The sequence below is a fragment of the Delphinus delphis genome, chromosome 2, assembly GCF_949987515.2.
Source record: "Delphinus delphis chromosome 2, mDelDel1.2, whole genome shotgun sequence".
NCBI classification, from domain to species: domain Eukaryota; kingdom Metazoa; phylum Chordata; class Mammalia; order Artiodactyla; family Delphinidae; genus Delphinus; species Delphinus delphis.
The window spans coordinates 3,529,568-3,548,186 of record NC_082684.1 but is presented as its reverse complement, the minus strand read 5'-3'; the positions used below and the strand labels follow the sequence as shown (position 1 = coordinate 3,548,186).

General features: G+C 48.8%; 2 protein-coding genes, 1 long non-coding RNA gene and 1 other non-coding gene across 7 annotated transcripts in view; 2 read left to right on the top strand and 2 right to left on the bottom strand.

The window, feature by feature from the left end:
- Positions 1-36: 36 nt before the first annotated feature.
- On the bottom strand, positions 37-2,119 carry LOC132419979 (uncharacterized). The gene is made up of 3 exons (XR_009518285.1): positions 1,743-2,119; positions 470-1,633; positions 37-215 (listed from the first exon to the last, which is right to left on the bottom strand). It is a non-coding gene; the product is annotated as an uncharacterized lncRNA (long non-coding RNA).
- Positions 2,120-3,477: 1,358 nt separating this feature from the next.
- Positions 3,478-17,639, bottom strand: CINP (cyclin dependent kinase 2 interacting protein). The gene is made up of 5 exons (XM_060003892.1): positions 17,596-17,639; positions 14,141-14,309; positions 10,754-10,883; positions 4,974-5,103; positions 3,478-4,049 (listed from the first exon to the last, which is right to left on the bottom strand). The coding sequence occupies exons 1-5, from the start codon at positions 17,600-17,602 to the stop codon at positions 3,847-3,849; spliced, it is 639 nt and encodes a 212-aa protein (XP_059859875.1). The 5' UTR covers positions 17,603-17,639; the 3' UTR covers positions 3,478-3,846.
- Positions 11,628-11,743, top strand: LOC132421440 (U5 spliceosomal RNA). The gene has a single exon (XR_009518690.1). It is a non-coding gene; the product is annotated as a U5 spliceosomal RNA (small nuclear RNA).
- A 135-nt stretch (positions 17,640-17,774) lies between the features above and the next one.
- TECPR2 (tectonin beta-propeller repeat containing 2) overlaps positions 17,775-18,619 on the top strand; it is a 95,257-nt gene continuing 94,412 nt past the window's right edge. For all 4 annotated transcript variants that reach the window (XR_011246353.1, XM_069540406.1, XM_060003891.1 and 1 more), the window contains exon 1: positions 17,775-17,856. The gene's annotated coding sequence lies outside the window, so the exon portion shown is untranslated. The remainder of the gene's footprint in view (positions 17,857-18,619) is intronic.

Sequence of the window (18,619 nt, the reverse complement as noted above, 5' to 3'; positions counted from 1 at the left end):
TGGCAGAGACTGTCAGCAGAGGCCCCGGGCAGGCGGAGCTGCGGGTTGTGGGCTGCACCCCCTGGTGCTGTGCTCCCGTCAGGCCCGCTGTGGAGGGGCGGGCTTTATTCTTGGAGGCCACATTGCCTACAGCCCTCTCAAGTGACTGGGGGCGTCTTCCTGTCCTCTAACTTGATGTCAAAGCGGGTCCAACAGGAACAGAAGGGTGGGCGTCCCTGTGGGATGGAATGAGTAAACCACAGCTGCTCAGGAGAGTCGGGCTCGAGGGTCAGGCCATGGCACTGATGCCGAGAGCTCAGCTTCTCTGTACACTGGTGCCCAGTCGAATCTCAGAGACAGAGTTTTGGGTGAAGTAGAAAAGGACAGCTTTATTACTCTGCCAGACAAAGGGGGACACAGTGGGCTCCTGCCTTGGAAAAACTATGTGTCCCAGCCCGGGAGGATCTGATAACGAGTTTTATAACAATACCTCCCAAGGGCGGGGTTGCTGACAAGATGAGGGGCCGCGGGGTCTCAGGCGCGGGCCTCCTAGCCTTGCTGAGCTTCTCGAGGCCTTGCTGAGCTTCTCGGGTCCCTGTGATCTCGCCTCCTAGCCTTGGCCGCTCCTCCCTTGATTAGCAGCTGTTCAAACCTGCCCTTTGGCACTCAGGGGAGGTCACGGAGGCTGGAGTCTTGCCTACAAGAAACGGGGGACAAGAAGGCCTCCATGCCCGGGAGCCCCACAGGACCCGCTCGGTTTCAGCACATCCTGTGGACCAGGCACTTCTCGGGAACCCAGAGCTGCGCGAAACCACTGGGGGTCCAGTCCTGGGGGCCTGGAGCATGGGGGTTAGGACATCAACATGCGAACCTGGGGGGACACATCCAGAGCATGGCACCTCTCAAGTAAAAATGTGAGCCGGTGGGCATTCAGGGAGTTGAGTGGCTCTGCTCCAGAGGTGGTCCAGACCCAGGTCGCTTCCGCACCTAGGGTGGCCCTCTTCCCAGAGGTCTCAGAAGGCTTGCTGCCCCGTGTGTCTGCTCCATCCCCCGGAGAGAGGAGCCTGTGAGGGTGGCGATCTGGGAGATGCACACAAGGCCTCTGCTCACATCTCATTGGTCCTTGGCCACACCTTGCTGCAAAAAAGGCTCTGAAACCTCCTCCTAAACTGGTAGCCATAGCCAGGTAACACTTACATGAAGCAGAGAATCAACACCAAAGGAGGACCCGCCAAACGCCTCCCCCTAGAGTGGTTAAAATTGCTTCGGGTCAGTCTGGAGAGGCGGTAGTAGCAGCTCGAAACAACAAAGGGGTGTGCGTCTCCTGCTCACAGTCATGTCACTCAGAGGTCGCGGGGGACCCAGCAGGGGCAGCCACATCTCAAGCACTGCTGGTGACGCCACCCGAGGGAGAGAGCTTCGGGAGAGGTTAGACCCGCCACGAGAGGCACTTCGGTGGCCACATGGTCCCACCCAGGCCCAAGGGCACTGAAGTGCAGGCTTTCCATGGGCCGGGAAGGCAGGAGTCTGCGAGTATTTGGTGAATAGCGTGAGTGGTTGATCAACAGAAGTCACATTATCACTGTTGTTCACAGCTGTGCTGTGTTCGGTACCTTGTGATTACTTTCATGGTTTGTCTAAGCTTTTGTGTTTCCTGGAAAGAGAGAGGGAGTGAATTTTTTTTTTAGTTTTCATTAAATGTACTTATCGTGAATTCATCTGGAACTGCTTCCCCATCCCAGTTCTGTTTTTGTGGATTCTACCTGTTAATATTTCTTTACTGTCTATTTCGCAAGATTTCCAGAGGCAGAGGAGATATCTGGTGATCAATCCACTATGCTTAGAAGTCCAATATGGGTTCTCCAATGGCTTCATTGTTCCTTTCAGATAGAAATTGTCCTATAGTTGTGTAATGACTTTGGAACTCAGCAAACTCAACAGCCGAGAGCTCTTCCATCCATCTGATGCCTCTTCCGCTGCGTGAGGGACCCCTGGGCTAATGCCACTGGACACCTGGCTCATTCACTGTTTGTCCTTTGCAGTGAAACGGAGCAGGACCCGGTGGGACTCCTGGGCACAAGTCCTTCCATGTCACCCATTTCTTGTTTGTAGGAGATTGGTTTCATTCAGCTTCCATGGCCTTCCCCGAGTTCCAAAGGGCAGGTTCAAACAGCTGCTAATCAGGGAATGGAGGGGATGCAGAGACAAGAGGAGTAGTCAAGAAACAATAGTGCAGCCTTAGGGCAGGGTCCTGGTTCCTCCTCAAGGGATACACAGAACAATACCTTTGAGCTCTTCTGCAGAGCTAAAACCCCCAACAAACAGAAGACGTTAACTACCTGATGAAGCACTCTTTATTCCAGAAAGGCCACAGTTTGATGATGCCAGATATTTGGACTGAAGGAACGGGGGCCCTGCACACACTCTCATCCTTATCCTCAACCCCACCCCAGGTTGGGACACACAGTTTTGAGGGCATTAGCCCGCTGTTGCCCCCTTTGCCTGGCAAAGCAATAAAGCTATTCTTTTCTTCTTCACCCCAAACTCTATCTCCGAGATTCAATTCAGTGCTAGTGCACAGAGGTGGGGTTTTGGCATCAGCAGCATTGATCGTTTCCATTAGTTCTTCTGGGCAACCTGGGTGTCCGAGGACGAGGCATCACGAACACAGGAAATGTCCTAGAAAGGGCTAGAAATTCTTCAGGGTCTCCTCTGAAGAGCATTTGTTCTTTAAGTAACCACACCCCACCCCAAACATAAAACTGACCTCGTGCCTCAGAGGGCCCCGTCCCGCCTGTCTGGCTCAGGACTGCAGCCTGCTGTCTAAGCCGCAGGACGCAGGGGGCAGGGTGCCACTTTTGCCGAATGCTGACCAGGCGGTTTCCAGACAGCAGGACATCTGACAGGCTGCTTTTCTGATGGTTAGATTTTAATAAATACTGCAAAGGAAACAGAAATTCTAAGACATGTTGCCTTTAAATGCTTTGGCTATGCCAACTTACACAGTGAGATATCCTTTCGCTCAAAATACATTCCCATCATATATAAAGTCTTTTATTTTGGGAATATTTTCTTTCTTTGCCTGGGATGCTAGAAGTTCAGTTTCATGAGGCTACAACCTGTATCACACAGCATGAAGTTTCTTAGATTTCTGTTTCTGGGGAGCAATGGCAGGACTGACCCTGGATATCTGGTTGCAAATATTGCCAAACTATAGGATTTATGCCCAGAGAATGACATGGAAGACACTTCACTTGGCCTGTCGCAGCCTCAGTACAAAAATAGGGGTAATGTTTTGGTAGCCAGTTTTCATTTCCATGATGCTGGTCTTTGCTCAGTGACTCTACGGTACTTTAAAGGTTAGTTGTGATTACAAAACTAATACGGTCCCACAGTTTAAACAATACGCAAAAATATTAAACCAGGGATTTTCTAAGTAAATGTAATCTATGTAAAATACACCTAATTTACAAAAACAAGATCACTTAGTCATTCTGTTGAGGAATTCATTTATTTCGGGCAGAAGTCTTCATAGTGACAAATTCACAGTAGGTGCAGATGACGCTGAGTGGTGGACGGCAGGCAGCAGCGATAACCGCAGAGAGCTGGTGAAATGATCAGGTCTGGAAGATCCTAAGGTCAGTGGGTGGCTGAGCCAGAGCACAGGTGAGATCCCAGGTTGCGACAGGGGCCGTGACCCCGGGGTGCGGCAGGGGCCGTGATTGGGGTGAGGCAGGGGCGTGATCCCGGGGTGCGGCAGGGGCGTGATCAGGGTGCGGCACAGGGCCCACCCGAAAGACCGTCCGCCGTGGGAGCTGCAGAAGCTGAGGTCCAGAGCCCGGAGGAGCGCGGAGCCGCACTGGGAGGTCACAGCGCTCGGTGCCCGGTTTCAAGCAGCATGCTTTCCAGAAGCAGCCTGCTGTCGCCCTCCACGTAGGGCTGGTGCAGCCACATGGACAGGTAGCTCAGGGCCAGGTCACGGTCGGCCGTGTGCGCCAGCTGCTCCACGACGGTGCGCTTCAGGCGGAGCTCCCGGCCGTACATGTCAGAGAGCTTGCGGGAGACCTCGTCTGAAAGGAACGCGAGCCGTCCTTGAACAGTGGCATTCAAGGGGGTACCCTTGACTAGGGACGACCCGCCACTTTTTTTTTTTGGCCACACCGCACAGCTTGCGGGACCTTAATTCCCAGACCAGGGATGGAACCCGCACCCTCTGAAGTGAAAGCACTGAGTCTTAACCACTGGACAGCCAGGGACTTTGCAAAGCTCCTCCTTAAAAGCTAGAGTCAGCGACAGCACAAGAGGAAGAAGGGCTCCAGCCAGTGCAGATTAGAATCAGATAACATGGTAAATAAGTGTCATGAAATTAAAAAGTACCTGTTACCTTTCCACTCGACTCTTAGGAACTGGCAATCATTATACATAGCAGATTGACCTCAAACTGACAATGTTCAATAAACACGTTACGTGAGGTGATTTTCTCCCTTATTTAAGCCTCAAAGCAACATCAAATAGCTTAGTCCTTCTTTTAAACTAATAAAGCAAAAACACAGCCCTTACCTCACAGCTTAGTTATGTAATGGAGTTTGTTTTCCCAGCGGTCCTCTTCCATGGGGTGGGCTGAAGTGACCCCCACCCCCCCGCCATGTACTTTTTAAATAAAACAAAGCAAAAACCCATCCTTCTTGAAAAACAAAAACGAGATTTCTGCCTCTACAGAGGAGGCAAAGTGCATTCTACCCGTTGGCCTTAAAGGGCTAATAATGGCAACTTGCTTCATGGGTCTCTAATTACATTTAATATTCTTTGCTGATTAGTGGGTAATTAAAGGCAAGAAGAAACACTCCTCTAAGATGTCCTCATCTCCTTCCTTCCCAATGGATCCTCTTCAATTGAATTTCAAAGCCTGTCAGCTTCTTAGAGGGCCAGATCTAAATGACACCAAATGCTCTCATAACCTACCCTTGAAAATCAACGCAGGAAGAACTACTTACAAAAATAGGCTGTGGGCCACGTGTGGAACAGGGGGGGCCGTTTTCTCTCCTCCCCATAATGGTAATCTTCTAGTTCACAAATCCCCTTGGTAGTGGAAGACAGCTTTTCCATTTTCATCTGTATTTTGGTCTGAAAAGATATTAATTTAGAATATGAGATTATTATTTGAAATCCTCTCTTAGATTCAATAACTCTAAGATTTCAAAGCTAAGAAATGTAAGTCTGCTGAGATCGTAAGTCCAGTGATCAACAACATTAACTCCATGTGCAGCAAATTTCCAGGGAGAAGGAGACTGACAGTTGCTACGATTTCACTAATTTGGATGACTTCAGTAATAAAGCCCACATCTCCAGTGCTGGAGAAGAGGAAGCTTGCTGGGTCCCGCTTCATTAAGTTTTCCGAACATCACTAATTTTTTAGCACCAAAGACCTGGAGGGGTGGCAAGGCAGGCTCTCGCTTTTATGGAATGAGAGGAGAAGGGGCATTAAATGAGCTCATTTCTGACTCTTTTTTAAAAAATTAATTAATTAATTAATCTTTGGCTGCACTGGGTCTTCGTGGCTGCGCGTGGGGGCTACTCTTCATTGCCGTGCGCGGACTGCTCATTGCAGTTGCTTCTCTTGTTGTGGAGCACGGGCTCTAGGTGCACCGGCTCTGTAGTTGTGGCTCGCGGGCTCTACAGCGCAGGCTCAGTAGTTGTGGCTCACGGGCTTAGTTGCTCCGTGGCATGTGGGATCTTCCTGGACACCAGGGATCAAACCCGTGTCCCCTGCCTTGGCAGGCGGATTCTTAACCACTGCACCAACCAGGGAAGTCCCTCATTTCTGACTCTTATGAACTGCCTTTGAGTTTAATGCCAAAAGCTCGGCCTCTGTGCACCAGTGTCGAGTCAAATCTTGGAGACAGAGTTTTGGGTGAAGCAGAAAAGAATAGCTTTATTGCTTTGCCAGGCAAAGGGGGACACAGCGGGCTCCTGCCCTGAAAAACTATGTGTCCCCAACCCGGGAGGATCTGATGAGGGGTTTTATAGCAACAGTTCAAGGGTGGGGTTGCTGATAAGATTCGAGTGTGTGTGGGGCCTGCACTCCTTTAATCTGGTCTCACCAATGGTCCTCTCCTAATCTTCCCCCCCCCCCCCCCCCCCCCCCCCCGTACGCAGGCCTCTCACTGTTGTGGCCTCTCCTGTTGCGGAGCACAGGCTCCAGACGCGCAGGCTCAGTGGCCATGGCTCACGGGCCCAGCCGCTCCGCGGCATGTGGGATTTTCCCGGACCGGGGCATGAACCCATGTCCCCTGCATTGGCAGGCGGACTCTCAACCACTGCGCCACCAGGGAAGCCCCTCTCCTAATCTTGATGAGCTTCTCGGGTCCCTTTAATCTCGCCTCAGGTGGTTTCTTGGCTGCTCTTGCTTTGCTCAGCAACTGTCTGAACCTGCCCTTTGGAACTCAGGGAAGGTCATGGAGGCTGGAGTCTTGTCTACAAACAAGAAACGGGGGACGGAAAGGCTTCCGTGCCCAGGAGCCCCACAGGGTCCTGCTCTGTTTCCAGTTTACTGAAACCTCTTTGAGGCTTGTTTCCTTGTTTATAAAATGGTAATAACGAAAGGCAGCCCTACACACTTCACACAGGAAGGAAGTGGTGAGGACGTGACGTGGACGGTGCCTCAGCGTACGCCAGGCTCTGTGCTGCGGCACAAAGTGGCTGCTTCCACGGGGTGTCGGGGGACTAAGTTAGTACTTGTGGAGCACCTGGTCAGAGCTACGTAAGGGTTTGTTAAGTAAAACAAATGGGTGAAGTAACAGAGATTCCAGATATCAGTAGCATGGGTCTACTAAGACCACAAGTCTAGGTCCTAAGTATGGAGTTAGCTTTATGTACCCAGGGGGTATAAGCAAAGATATATAAATCGTCAAAATCTTAATTCCTTGCACTTAGTCCTTCAACCACCCTCCAATTACATCTGAAGAGGCGTGCACTAAATTTAGCGAACATTAATTTTTAAAGGACTAGACTCCTTTTCCCAAATCTTTCCAGGTTCGATATGTCACTTGACCCAACCCCAAGAGGCAGGACTCATCATTTCCGTACCACAGGTGGGAAAATTCTCTAGGTTGCTGAGCTAGGGAAGCACGAGGCCAGGACTTGATAACACGCTTTCCGACCCCAAGTCTCTTGACACCCAATCCTGAGCTCTCTCCTCTGTCCTGCAGCAGCTCCACCTAATGCTAAGAAAAGCTGATAAAGGTCAGGAGAGCCAAGAAGATCCTGGAGGCTTGACACCACCGGGCCAGAGGTGCCAGCCGCATTCTGGGGCTCATTCATCAATGACGATACCAAAGTCTCACGCACGTGCAGCCCTAAAGTGACAGCAGCTGGACACGCTCTCAGCTCCACGTCCCCTCCCAAAGCCAACAGCCCACGCCTCGAGATGTTCGTCCAACTTAGGGACAAGGGTGCCTCCACCCTCTACCAATTTCAGATTCAAGACAAAGTCAAGTTCGGGAAACCATTCTCTCTAAAGGATGGAGGAAAATAGGAAAAATAATATCAGTATCCTTAAGGATCAACATTGGTTTTGAACCTAAGAATGTGAACTAATTCTCAAATCACTTTATTTTACTTTATATTTTGGCCGCGCTGTACGGCTTGCGGGATCTTAGTTCCCTGACCAGGGATCGAACCCAGACCCCCGGCAGTGAAAGTGCAGAGTCTTAACCACTGGACTGCCAGGGAAGTCCCTCAAACCACTTTAAAATAGAATAAATTCACTGGAGCAGAACTTTGGGGCCTGACAACTAGCACCCATGGTCAGCCCAGGCTTTGTCTGAAGACCTTGGGAACGCAGGTCACTATGGGCACGCAGTCACCTAAAACCTTGCAGCCACTTTCAGCTGCCCTGCCAGGCCACACCCCCTCACCCTGGACCCGTGCTGTGGGTAGAGGGACCAGGGCCAGGACGTGTCACCTGTTACTGCTCAGTCCATCAAGCCACTGGCTGGATGTTCTGGACCTTGACTCTACCTCCTAACATCCTCCCAGGCCGTCCCTCCTCCGTGCGGGTCAGCGGGACTGAGGAAGGGGTCCCGTGGTACCAGACAGCCACTTAAGAATGGGGAGAGCCAAGGATGGCCAAGTAAAACCAGTCAGTCATTCCTGACATGCCTGAAATGGAAGGCAAAATACCTCTTCCCCCTCGTCCCGCGCAGGCACTCTTCCCTAACGAGGTGTGCATAGGTACAGAGTTATAAATGAGGACTTGTGAACTAAAGAAAGCCAAATGGCATTTAGAAACAAAATCCTTCCCAGGGTTTTCACATTTTATAAAAGTCACATTAGTATATGTCAAAAGTGTTTCTCATTTTAACCCAGTTTGGGGATTCTGTGAAATGTTTTTTTTTTTTTTGCGGTATGCGGGCCTTTCACTGTTGTGGCCTCTCCCGTTGCAGAGCACAGGCTCCGGACGCACAGGCTCCAGACGCGCAGGCTCAGCGGCCATGGCTCACGGGCCCAGCCGCTCCGCGTCATGTGGGATCTTCCCGGACTGGGGCACGAACCCGTGTCCCCTGCAACGGCAGGCACACTCTCAACCACTGTGCCACCGGGGAAGCCCTCTGTGAAGTGTTTTATGCCAGAAAGGAAGATGGAAGGTCAAGGATGAAGAGGTTCTGGTGGGAGTGTTGCCACATCTAACAACAAATGACCGAGCCCAGCATCGTGTGTTTAACTTTGTTGGCTATTTAAAGTATTTCAGTATACACAGGGAACTATATTCAATATCCCGTAACAAACCATAATGGAAAAGGATATGAGAAAGAATATGTATTTATATGTCTAACTGAATCACTTTGCTGTACACCAGAAACACAACATTGGAAATCAACTATACTTCAGTGAAACAACAACAACAAAAACTGACAATTAAAAGCTAAGTGTGGGACTTCCCTGGTGGCGCAGTTGTTAAGAATCTGCCTGCCAATGCAGGGGACACGGGTTCGAGCCCTGGTCCAGAAAGATCCCACATGCCACGGAGCAACTAAGCCCATGTGCCACAGCTATTGAGCCTGCGCTCTAGAGCCCACGAGCCACAACTACTGAAGCCCACGCGCCTAGAGCCCGTGCTCTGCAACAAGAGAAGCCACTGCAATGAGAGGCCCACGCACCACAAGGAAGAGTAGCCCCCACTCGCCGCAACTAGAGAAAGCCTGTGCGCAGCAACAAAGACCCAAAGCAGCCAAAAATAAATAAATTAATTAATTTTAAAAAAAGCTAAGTGTGACCAGGAAATAAATAAATAAAATATTTCAATATAGGAACTTAGCCATTCAGTTTCTTCTCTTTCAAACAATATGTGTGCCCATGCTTGGTCCAAACAAAACCACTTGCCATAATCAAATGGGTTAATTTGGGGAAAAAACATACATGTGGTCAGTTTTCAATTGGGTCATTCTGGAAATTTTGATTGATTACTCTGCCTGTGTTAATTCTCTACTGGTCCAGAAGTCTAGGTCTAGAACTCAACTACTGGAGGCACAGCTGTGAACCTGGAGATAAAACAAAGAAAACACCAAGCTCACACACCTTATCCTCCAGCCTTCCCGTGAGTGGGGCTTAAAACAAAGTGACTGATGACCTAGGCCTGTCTTGTTCCTGCCTGAGCACCAGGTGGAGAGCCTGGGCAGGGGGAGCAAGTGTTCCTTATCACAGCACAACCCACAGGCAGCATCACAAAACAGACGGGACGACTACAAAAACGTAATCATTTATTTAGAGGAGACAAATAGCCCCATACAGGGCAAGATATCTTGAAGACAATATTGCATTTCAAGCAAACAAAAGGCTAAATCACCAAAATGTTCTCAATGCACTATTTACTTTTCTCATTTTAATGTTTCAGAAACCATTACATCTTACAATGGATGTGATGTTTAAAAGGGCAGTGCTTCTTTCCTGAAAAACTCTTAAACCTATCGTCTGCCTCATAATACGTGGGACCCTAACTTTGAATAAGTGGTATCTTGAAGAAATACAATTATATTTGACATATTCTGTTTAAAAAGGCAAGGAAGCATGTAAAACATTAGAAACATTTCCATCAAGAAAGGTTAAACTATACAGACTTTCTATGTTTGTGGGAAGCTTTAGTTAGTTAGTTCAAAGATGTGCAAAACCTTATCCCTGTGTCTGGTTGAGATGAGGTGTTTCGTGCACATGTGGTGGCCAGCATGGTGGGTACTGACATCCAGACTTTAAACAAACATATAAGAGCATCTCTTATGTGCGAGATCAAGGCTCACAGGCCCAATGCAGCTCAAAGCCTATTTCTGTGTGTCCCTTGAGCTAAGAATGGGTTTTACATTTTTAAGTGGTTGAAAAAAAAAAATCAAAAGCAGAATATTTTGTGACACGTGAAAATTATCTGAAATGCAAAGTTCAGCATCCATAAATAGAGTTTTATGGGAACACAGCCGCACCCACTCGCCTCTGTACTGTCCATGAGTAGACGTGAGAGTGCCTGCCGGGTCCCCAAAGCCTGACACACTTCCTGTGGAGCCTGGGAGTGGGTGAAATTGCCCTGGCAACATGCAGAACCAAAAGAACCAAGGTCTAGGACAGCCTCTTGGGAAACAAGATTTATGGGACACGTAGAGCGAGAGAGACAAATGGAGGAGGTTGAGGAAGGAAAAACGAAAGCTTGGTGAAGGAAAGCACGACCAACCACGTGGAATGCTGCACAGTGCTTGTGCACACGCGACACCCGAGGATCCCTGCACCTTACCAAAGCATCCAGGGTGGTCTGCAGCCCCTCGCACAGCATCTCGAGCTCCCTGCTGTATTCTGGGTGCTCCTTTTCTGCATTTTCATCAGAAGCCAGGCTGCTGCTCTCTAATCCTATCGTGTCTTTGCTCCTGGACAAGATGGAAAAGAGTGGGAACAAAATACACTCCACAGGCTCGCTTCATTTCGTTGTGATGAACCCTCGAAAACTCAATATCCATGTACTTAGGTCATCATCGACTTTTTCCATTGGCGTCGTTTCACGTCATCACATTTACATGTTATTTACATATACAACGAATATGTCCATCCGCTACTCAATTCTGCCCTAGAACAAGTCAATTCAATCCAGCCCTGTGGCATCCTAAGGGGGTAAGACACGGATCATTTCCTCAGAGTCCACCAGCTAGGAATGCGTTTTGTAAACGGAAGGCTGTGACCCACAGCACCTGAAATAAATCTAGCGGGGCCACAATCAACAATTAAGGAACAAAATTAGGGACTTCCCTGGTGGTTCAGTGGTTAAAACTCTGCGCTTCCACTGCAGGGGACATGGGTTGGATCCCTGGTTGGGGAACTAAGATCCCACATGCCGTGCAGCATGGCCAAAAAAAAAGAAATTTAAGGAAAAAAATTAAACATTAGAATAGAAAATATCAGAGAGCATCTTATGCAGTAAGGTAAGAACTGTTTCATAGAACTTGCTAAGCAGGAAAAGGCGGCAGAGGGCCGACGTGTGTGATATGTTTGAAAGAACTGGAAAGAGCCAGGGACCCAGGCCAGAAAGTTAAGACTCTAGACTCTGGCCAGTAGACAAAGATATACAAATATATAATTACAACTTTGAGAAATTAAAACTACACATATATAGATCCATACTCATGTTTCTCTTCAGATCATATAAATCTTTCGCATTTTGCTAAAGATTCTCGTGGGTAGGAACAAGCTTGAGTCTTGCTTAAATTTTTTGAGGCCTTGCATAAGCAAAGCTGATTAAAAAAAACAAAAACATATATATAGGAAAGTGCAAGAACAGTAAAGCAAATCTTCCAATTAGAATTGGCAACTGTCAACAGTTTTTTTCCATAACCCCTTTCTTTTTTTTTTAACATCTTTATTGGAGTAATTGCTTTACAATGGTGTGTTAGTTTCTGCTTTACAACAAAGTGAATCAGTTATACATATACATATGTTCCCATATCTCTTCCCTCTTGCGTCTCCCTCCCTCCCACCCTCCCTATCCCACCCCTCTAGGTGGTCACAAACCACCTAGCTGATCTCCCTGTGCCATGTGGCTGCTTCCCACTAGCTATCCACCCTACGTTTGGTAGTGTATATATGTCCATGCCACTCTCTTACTTTATCACAGCTTACCCTTCCCTCTCCCCATATCCTCAAGTCCATGCTCTAGTAGGTCTGTGTCTTTATTCCCGTCCTACCCCTAGGCTCTTCATGACATTTTTTTTTCCTTAGATTCCATGTATGTGTTAGCATACGGTATTTGTCTTTCTCTTTCTGACTTACTTCACTCTGTATGACAGTCTCTAGGTCCATCCACCTCACTACAATTAACTCAATTTCGTTTCTTTTTATGGCTGAGTAATATTCCATTGTATATATGTGCCACATCTTCTTTATCCATTCATCTGTCGATGGACACTTAGGTTGCTTCCATGTCCTGGCTATTGTAAATAGAGCTGCAGTGAACATTGTGGTACATGACTCTTTTTGAATTATGGTTTTCTCAGGGTATATGCCCAGTAGTGGGATTGCTGGGTCGTATGGTAGTTCTATTTGTAGTTTTTTAAGGAACCTCCATACTGTTCTCCATAGTGGCTGTATCAATTTACATTCCTGCCAACAGTGCAAGAGGGTTCCCTTTTCTCCACACCCTCTCCAGCATTTATTGTTTCTAGATTTTTTGATGATGGCCATTCTGACCGGTGTGAGATGATATCTCATTGTAGTTTTGATTTGCATTTCTCTAATGATTGATGATGTTGAGCATCCTTTCATGTGTTTGTTGGCCATCTGTACTCCTTTGTCTTTTTAGAAGAACTTGCTAAGGGAAAACATGCTCTTGTGTGTCTCCTCTGCTCTGAATACCCCCTCTACTTCCGACACCTGGTCATCAAGGGAGGGGGGCGCCCCTCCACACCAAGCAATTCTCAGGTTCTCCAGACACCAGCTGGGTGTCTTACAGTGTAACGCAGTCCTGATGCTATCTCTCAGAGACAGCATCAGATCCCACAGGTTAAGGGCTCTGTCCCACGAGACTGCCCCCGTCTTAACTTCAGACACCAATCACAAGTTCAGGTTGTTACCTGTGCTTAGGACGGACCAGCTGTCAATTGGAAGTTCCCACGACCCCCTCCTTGGGTTCAATTAATTTGCTAGACCAGCTCACAGGACTCAGGAAAACAGTTTACTTTCTGGACTACTGGTTTATTACAGAGGATATTAAAGGAGACCAATATCCTTTATTCGTGTCCTTTATTCATATACCTGTAGACAAGAGGTACTCAAGGCAAGGTCTGGAAGGTTGAGCAAAGGAGCTCCTGTCCCTGAGGAGTCTGGGGTACATTTCCCTTCAGGCACATGGAAGCGTTCTGGTTCCCCAACCCAGAAGCTCTCCAAACCCCCGTCCTTTTAGGTTTTTACGGAGGCTTCGTTATGAAGGCATGATTGATTAAATGATTGGCCATCGGTGATTAATTCAACTTCTAGCCCTTCTCACCTCCCTAGAGGTGAGGTAAGGGGGTGGGGCTGATTGTGCCAACTCTAGTCACGTGGTTACTGCCTCCCTCCTTAGGGTTTTCCAGAAGCCCCCTCATTAACACGAACTCAGGTGTGGTAGAAAGGGGTTTGTTATGGTAACAAGAGACTCCTTTCCCCTTTACCACTCTGGAGCTAGTCCAGGAACTGGAGAACAAAAGAAGAAATCTCAGCCTAACTAAAGATTCTCCCACTGCTCATGTCCCTAAGGAAATTATAAGGGTTTTAAGAGCCGTGTGTCAGGAAGGGACAAAGACGAAACATATATTTTTTTTTACTATAAATCACAATACCACAGAAATAAAATGCAGCATTATGAAGTGATACTTCTTCCTAGAAGATACCAGTGTCATGAATTGAGTCTGTATCCTTCTAATCCGTTTTTATAATTTTATATACAGATGTAACCATGGACAATTTATAGTATAATTTTGCATTTAAAATGTACACACACAGTTCATAGTTGCATGCATTATTTTATCACTTGCTTTTTCGCTTTATATAATTTATCCATGTTCCTAGAGACTACCCTTCCCATTCTAAAAGACTGCCATGAAATTTCTGCCCAATCATTAAGGGTGAAGCACACAGAGCACACTTTGTAGGTACTTACAATAAACTGATTTTCAGGTTGGCAATATTATTTGCAGTAGCAAAACCTCCATCATTGAGGGTTTCCCATTTCAGGATTAAATTATGCCAATCAGCTGCATTGTCCTTAATTTTCCTTGCACTGACAGATAAGACAGGTTTTCTGGGCGTTGCACTTCCAAGAGTCTTTGCTGATAGGGAGCAAAAGAAACATAATATTATGAAATTCATGATCACGGTTGGGGGGAAAACCCAAACTGCTCTAATTTGCAACCGTAAAACTATCGGCAACACTACATCCACTGAACAAAACACGTAGTGTTAATGAAGACGTGTGGATGAATGTGAAAGTCGCTGCAACAAGACAAAACAGAATTGTTTTTACGTTTTTAGGTCTCACCAGATATACAAATCCTCTCGAAGCTTAACGGCTCCACAAAGTTTTACCCCGAACACTCTGACCACTTTCAAAGGTTGGGAAGGAGGTGGAACTGTGACTTTCCGCCGCGAGGCTCCGATGCCCCTGCCTTACCGCGCCCGTTCTCCAGTCTCTGGAACTTTGATACCTGACGTTTGCTCAGAGCTTTGTGGGTCACCAGAGCTCACCACTCCAACACACTGACAAGCTGAACCCCGGAGATGCGGTGATGATCTCCACGCTAGGAATGCAGGAGGAGGTCCAAAGTCCTTCAGGACCCGGCTACTTCTCTGCCTCAACACTCACCTCAACCCCGACCTTAAAGCCCCTCGATCTCTAGCTAAAGTCAACTACTGGCAGCTCTTGAAAAGTCCTTTGCATGTGCAGTTCTCTCTGCTAGAAAGCTCTTTCCTTCCTCGGGCTAACGCTGCCCATACCCCAGGATTCACCCAGATCCCAGCTCCTGTGGGAAGCAACACCCAGACCACTCAGGCTGTTTGGGCCCTCCCAGCCCTCCTGTGCCCTCTCTTCTTCTCTACTTAGAATCCTTCAAAGGCGTCTCATGGCCCACAGGATAAGGTCCAAATTCTGAGAGAGGCCCCTTAAGGAATCCAGGACACACAATGGCAGTATAGTTTGGAGTCTAGACTCTGAAGACCAGAATGACTGGGTTTGAATCCCAGCTCTGTCACTGCCAGTTGTACAATCTTGGGTTAAGTTAGTTAACCTCTCAGAGCCTCAAAGTGCCTATCTGTAAAATGGGGATAAAATATATCTACTACAAAGAGTTGATGTGAAGATCAGATAATATATATGAAGCTAGGAGTTCCTTGGCAGTTCAGTGGTTAGGACTCCACGCTTCCACTGCAGGGGGAGCGGGTTCGATCCTTGGTCGGGAAACTAAGATCCCACACGCCACACAGCGCGGCCAAAAAAATCCCCAAATAAAACATATACATATGTGTAAAGCTGTGAGGGTGTGAGGGCCTGGCACATGGCAAGTATCCAGCATAGGACGTATTACCACAAGGGCCTCTCCAACGTGTTTTTCCCACTGCCACCAAGCAGTAAATTCAATGCTGACGCTATCTATCTGGAGACAGCATCAGATTCCACAAGTTAATGACTCAGTCCTGTTAAGACTCCTCCCCCGCCTCCACTTTAGACATCTGTCTCAAGTCCAGGTTGTCACCTGTGCTCCTGACCTACCAGCTATAGGTTGGAGGTTCCAAAGACCCCCCTCCCTAGGGTTTGATTAATTTGCTAGAGTGGCTCACAGAAAACTCAGGAAAACATTTTACTTACTAGATTACTAGAAAGAGCCAGATGGAAGAGATGCATAGGGTAACGTACGTGGGCAGGGGTACAGAGCTGACAAGCTCTCTCCAAGTGCCACTCTCCCTGCGTCTCCACCTGTTCACCAACCTGGAAGCTCTCACAACCCTTTGCTTTTGTTTTTTTATGGAGGCTTCATTACATGGGCAGGATTGATTAAATGACTGACCATTGGTGACTGATTTAACCTCCAGCCTCTCTTGCCTTGTTGGAGATGGGGCTTTGGTGGGGTGGGACTGAAAGTTCCAACTCTCTAATCACATGGTTGGTTCCCCTGACAACCAGCCCCCATCCTTACGTTACCTAGGAGCTCCTCTTTTAAATATCATATTGATTTTTCATTCACTCTTTACTTATACAACTAACCAATATTCGCCAAGTGCCTACATTATGCCAGCTGTGGGGGCTGAAGTGACTAAATTAGATAGACCAGGACCATTTTCATTGAACTTACTTTCCAAAGATGAGGTGGATAACAGACAATTAGATGATCATCAGTTTAGATCATAAGTGCCACAAAATAAAACAGGGTCTTGTGTTAGCGTGAACCCCTGAGACGTTGTCATTTAGGCTGAAACCTGAATGATGAGAAGTCAACAGCAGAGGCCCTAAGGTGAGAATGAGCTTGGTGAGTGTGAAAAAAGAACAAGACCAGTGTGGCTAGAATGAAATGGAGAGAGAGGAGACAGTCAGACAGCTAGAAACTTATAGTCCAAGATAATAAGTTTGGATTTATTCCAAGTCAATGGAAAGCAAACAGTAAGCTTTGAGTTGGGAAGTGACATGATCTGATGTAGGTTTTTAGAAAGTCACTTCCACAAAGAAGTCCTCCTAGATCCACAGGTTGGGTAAGGACTCACTGCACTATATATCTGGAACACGCTGTACTTCATTCAGCTTCATTTATGACACTCACCAGTGTAGTGTATTTGCGTGTTTAATGTCTAGTACATTCCTTGATAGACTGTGAAGTTCCACCAGAGTAGGGACTAAGACTGTCTTGGTCCCTCTCGTAATCTCAGCACGTAGTAGGTGCTGACTAGAATGTGTTAAACGGAAGAAAAGCTCTTACCACCTGTACTATAATCTTCTAAGGGTTTCCCTCCGCCAGTAGGGGCTCCTTGCGGGCGAGGACCACGTGTGATTCATCGTGTCTGACCCATACCCAGCACATATTTAGGAACCAAAACCAATATTCTGACTTCAAGAAACTCACAGTCTAGCTGGGAAAGAGATCAGCTATCAATCACAGGGCAGGGCAGTAGCATAGTGACTACGTTACTTATCCCCTCCGAGCCTCGACTCCCCACCTGTTGACGTTACTTCATGGGATCGCTGTGCGCCTCAAACGAGCTGATCCACTGAAAGTACTTAGAACACGACTTGGCGCACAGTGAGTGCTCGCTGAATGATAGCTTTTATTACAAGCAGAAAGCTCTGTAGCCGGGAATTCTGAGGGGAGTTCAGGGAAAGTGCTCCGCTGGTGCTAATTTATAACGACAATTACAATTTGAGTGTCAGGATCTGCTAACACTCCTTTGCATCATCTCGTTCTACACATGAAAAAATCGAGGCTCGGCAAAACTGACTCCCGGGCTGACCGCAGAGCCTGATCGGGGCCAGCGGGCTGGGCTGGGGCAAGGGACGGACCGCCATTCAGCCCGAAGATCAAACTATAACAATGGTACCCTCCCTGCCTGGGGGAGCTTGCCCTTCTCACGCACCTTCCATGCTGGCTGCAGAGATCCCAGGAAAGAGACCCGGAGCCCCGCCCACGCACGCCGGAAGTCCTATACGTCACTTCCGTCCCGCCCACCGCCTCCTGAGGCTCTGCCGCTCTAGCCGCCGGCGGAGCCAGCTGCCGCTCGTCGGTGCCGGCCCCGTTGCCCAGGGAACGGGTTCCCGGCAGTCCCCGCGGCTCGGAGTTCATCCCCGCCTCCTCCGGCCCGGCCGGGCCGAAGAGTCCGGAGGGGCTGCAGCGGGAGGTGAGTCCCGCGACGCCGCCCGCGACGCCGCCCGCGACGCCGCCCGCCCCACCGCCCGGCCCCGCGCCCCTCCCTCGGCCTTCCCGCCGCCGCTCACGCAGCCCCTGGGCCACTCTCCCTCGCCTCAGGGTCTCATTGCCCATTTCCCTCCCTTTCCCGGACTCCGTCTCGCCCGTGCCGGACCGCCGAGGCCGAATGCCATGGCACACGAAGCGCCGGGCTCCGTGCCCGGCAGAAGCTGTCAGTCCGCCGAGGGAGTGGTCGTCGCCCACCTCTCCTGGGCGCCGCGGGTCGGCCGACGCCTCCCGCGGGCCCTCCGCCCCAAGCGACCCGGCTCGCTCGCCCCTCCCCTTCCGCGCTTTCCCTCCCCTGTGCCGCACCCTGGCATCCCCTTTGCGCCGCGGGCCCGAGGCGCCGAGCTCCGTGGTCTTACGATTGACGCTGCGTCTTATCCCCCGACCCTCTCAGTCCCCGTCCCTTCATCCGCCCACCAGCGCCTGGCACCACGCCTTGGCATGTACCCAGTAGGTGCTCAGTAAGTGTTCGTTAAATGGATAAATGAACGACTCGTCTCCCAGTCCTGCCTTAAGGCCTCAGAGGCAGAATAGTGAGTGCAGGTTGAAGAGTGGGGTACCCTCGAGTCAGACCCGGCTCACAGCGCTGCCCCTTCCTAGCTGTGTGCTCAGGGCAAGTGATGTCTCGCTAAACTTCAGGTTCATCATCAGTAAAGTAGGGATGGTAATAGTTTCTAGCTCTGGCTTGG

Coding starts and splice junctions, on each gene's coding strand:
- CINP (XM_060003892.1), bottom strand. Junction 10,884..14,140: donor AACCTGAAAATCAGTTTATT/GTAAGTACCTAC, acceptor CATCTTGTCCAG/GAGCAAAGACACGATAGGAT. Junction 5,104..10,753: donor AGACCACCCTGGATGCTTTG/GTAAGGTGCAGG, acceptor ATATCTTTTCAG/ACCAAAATACAGATGAAAAT.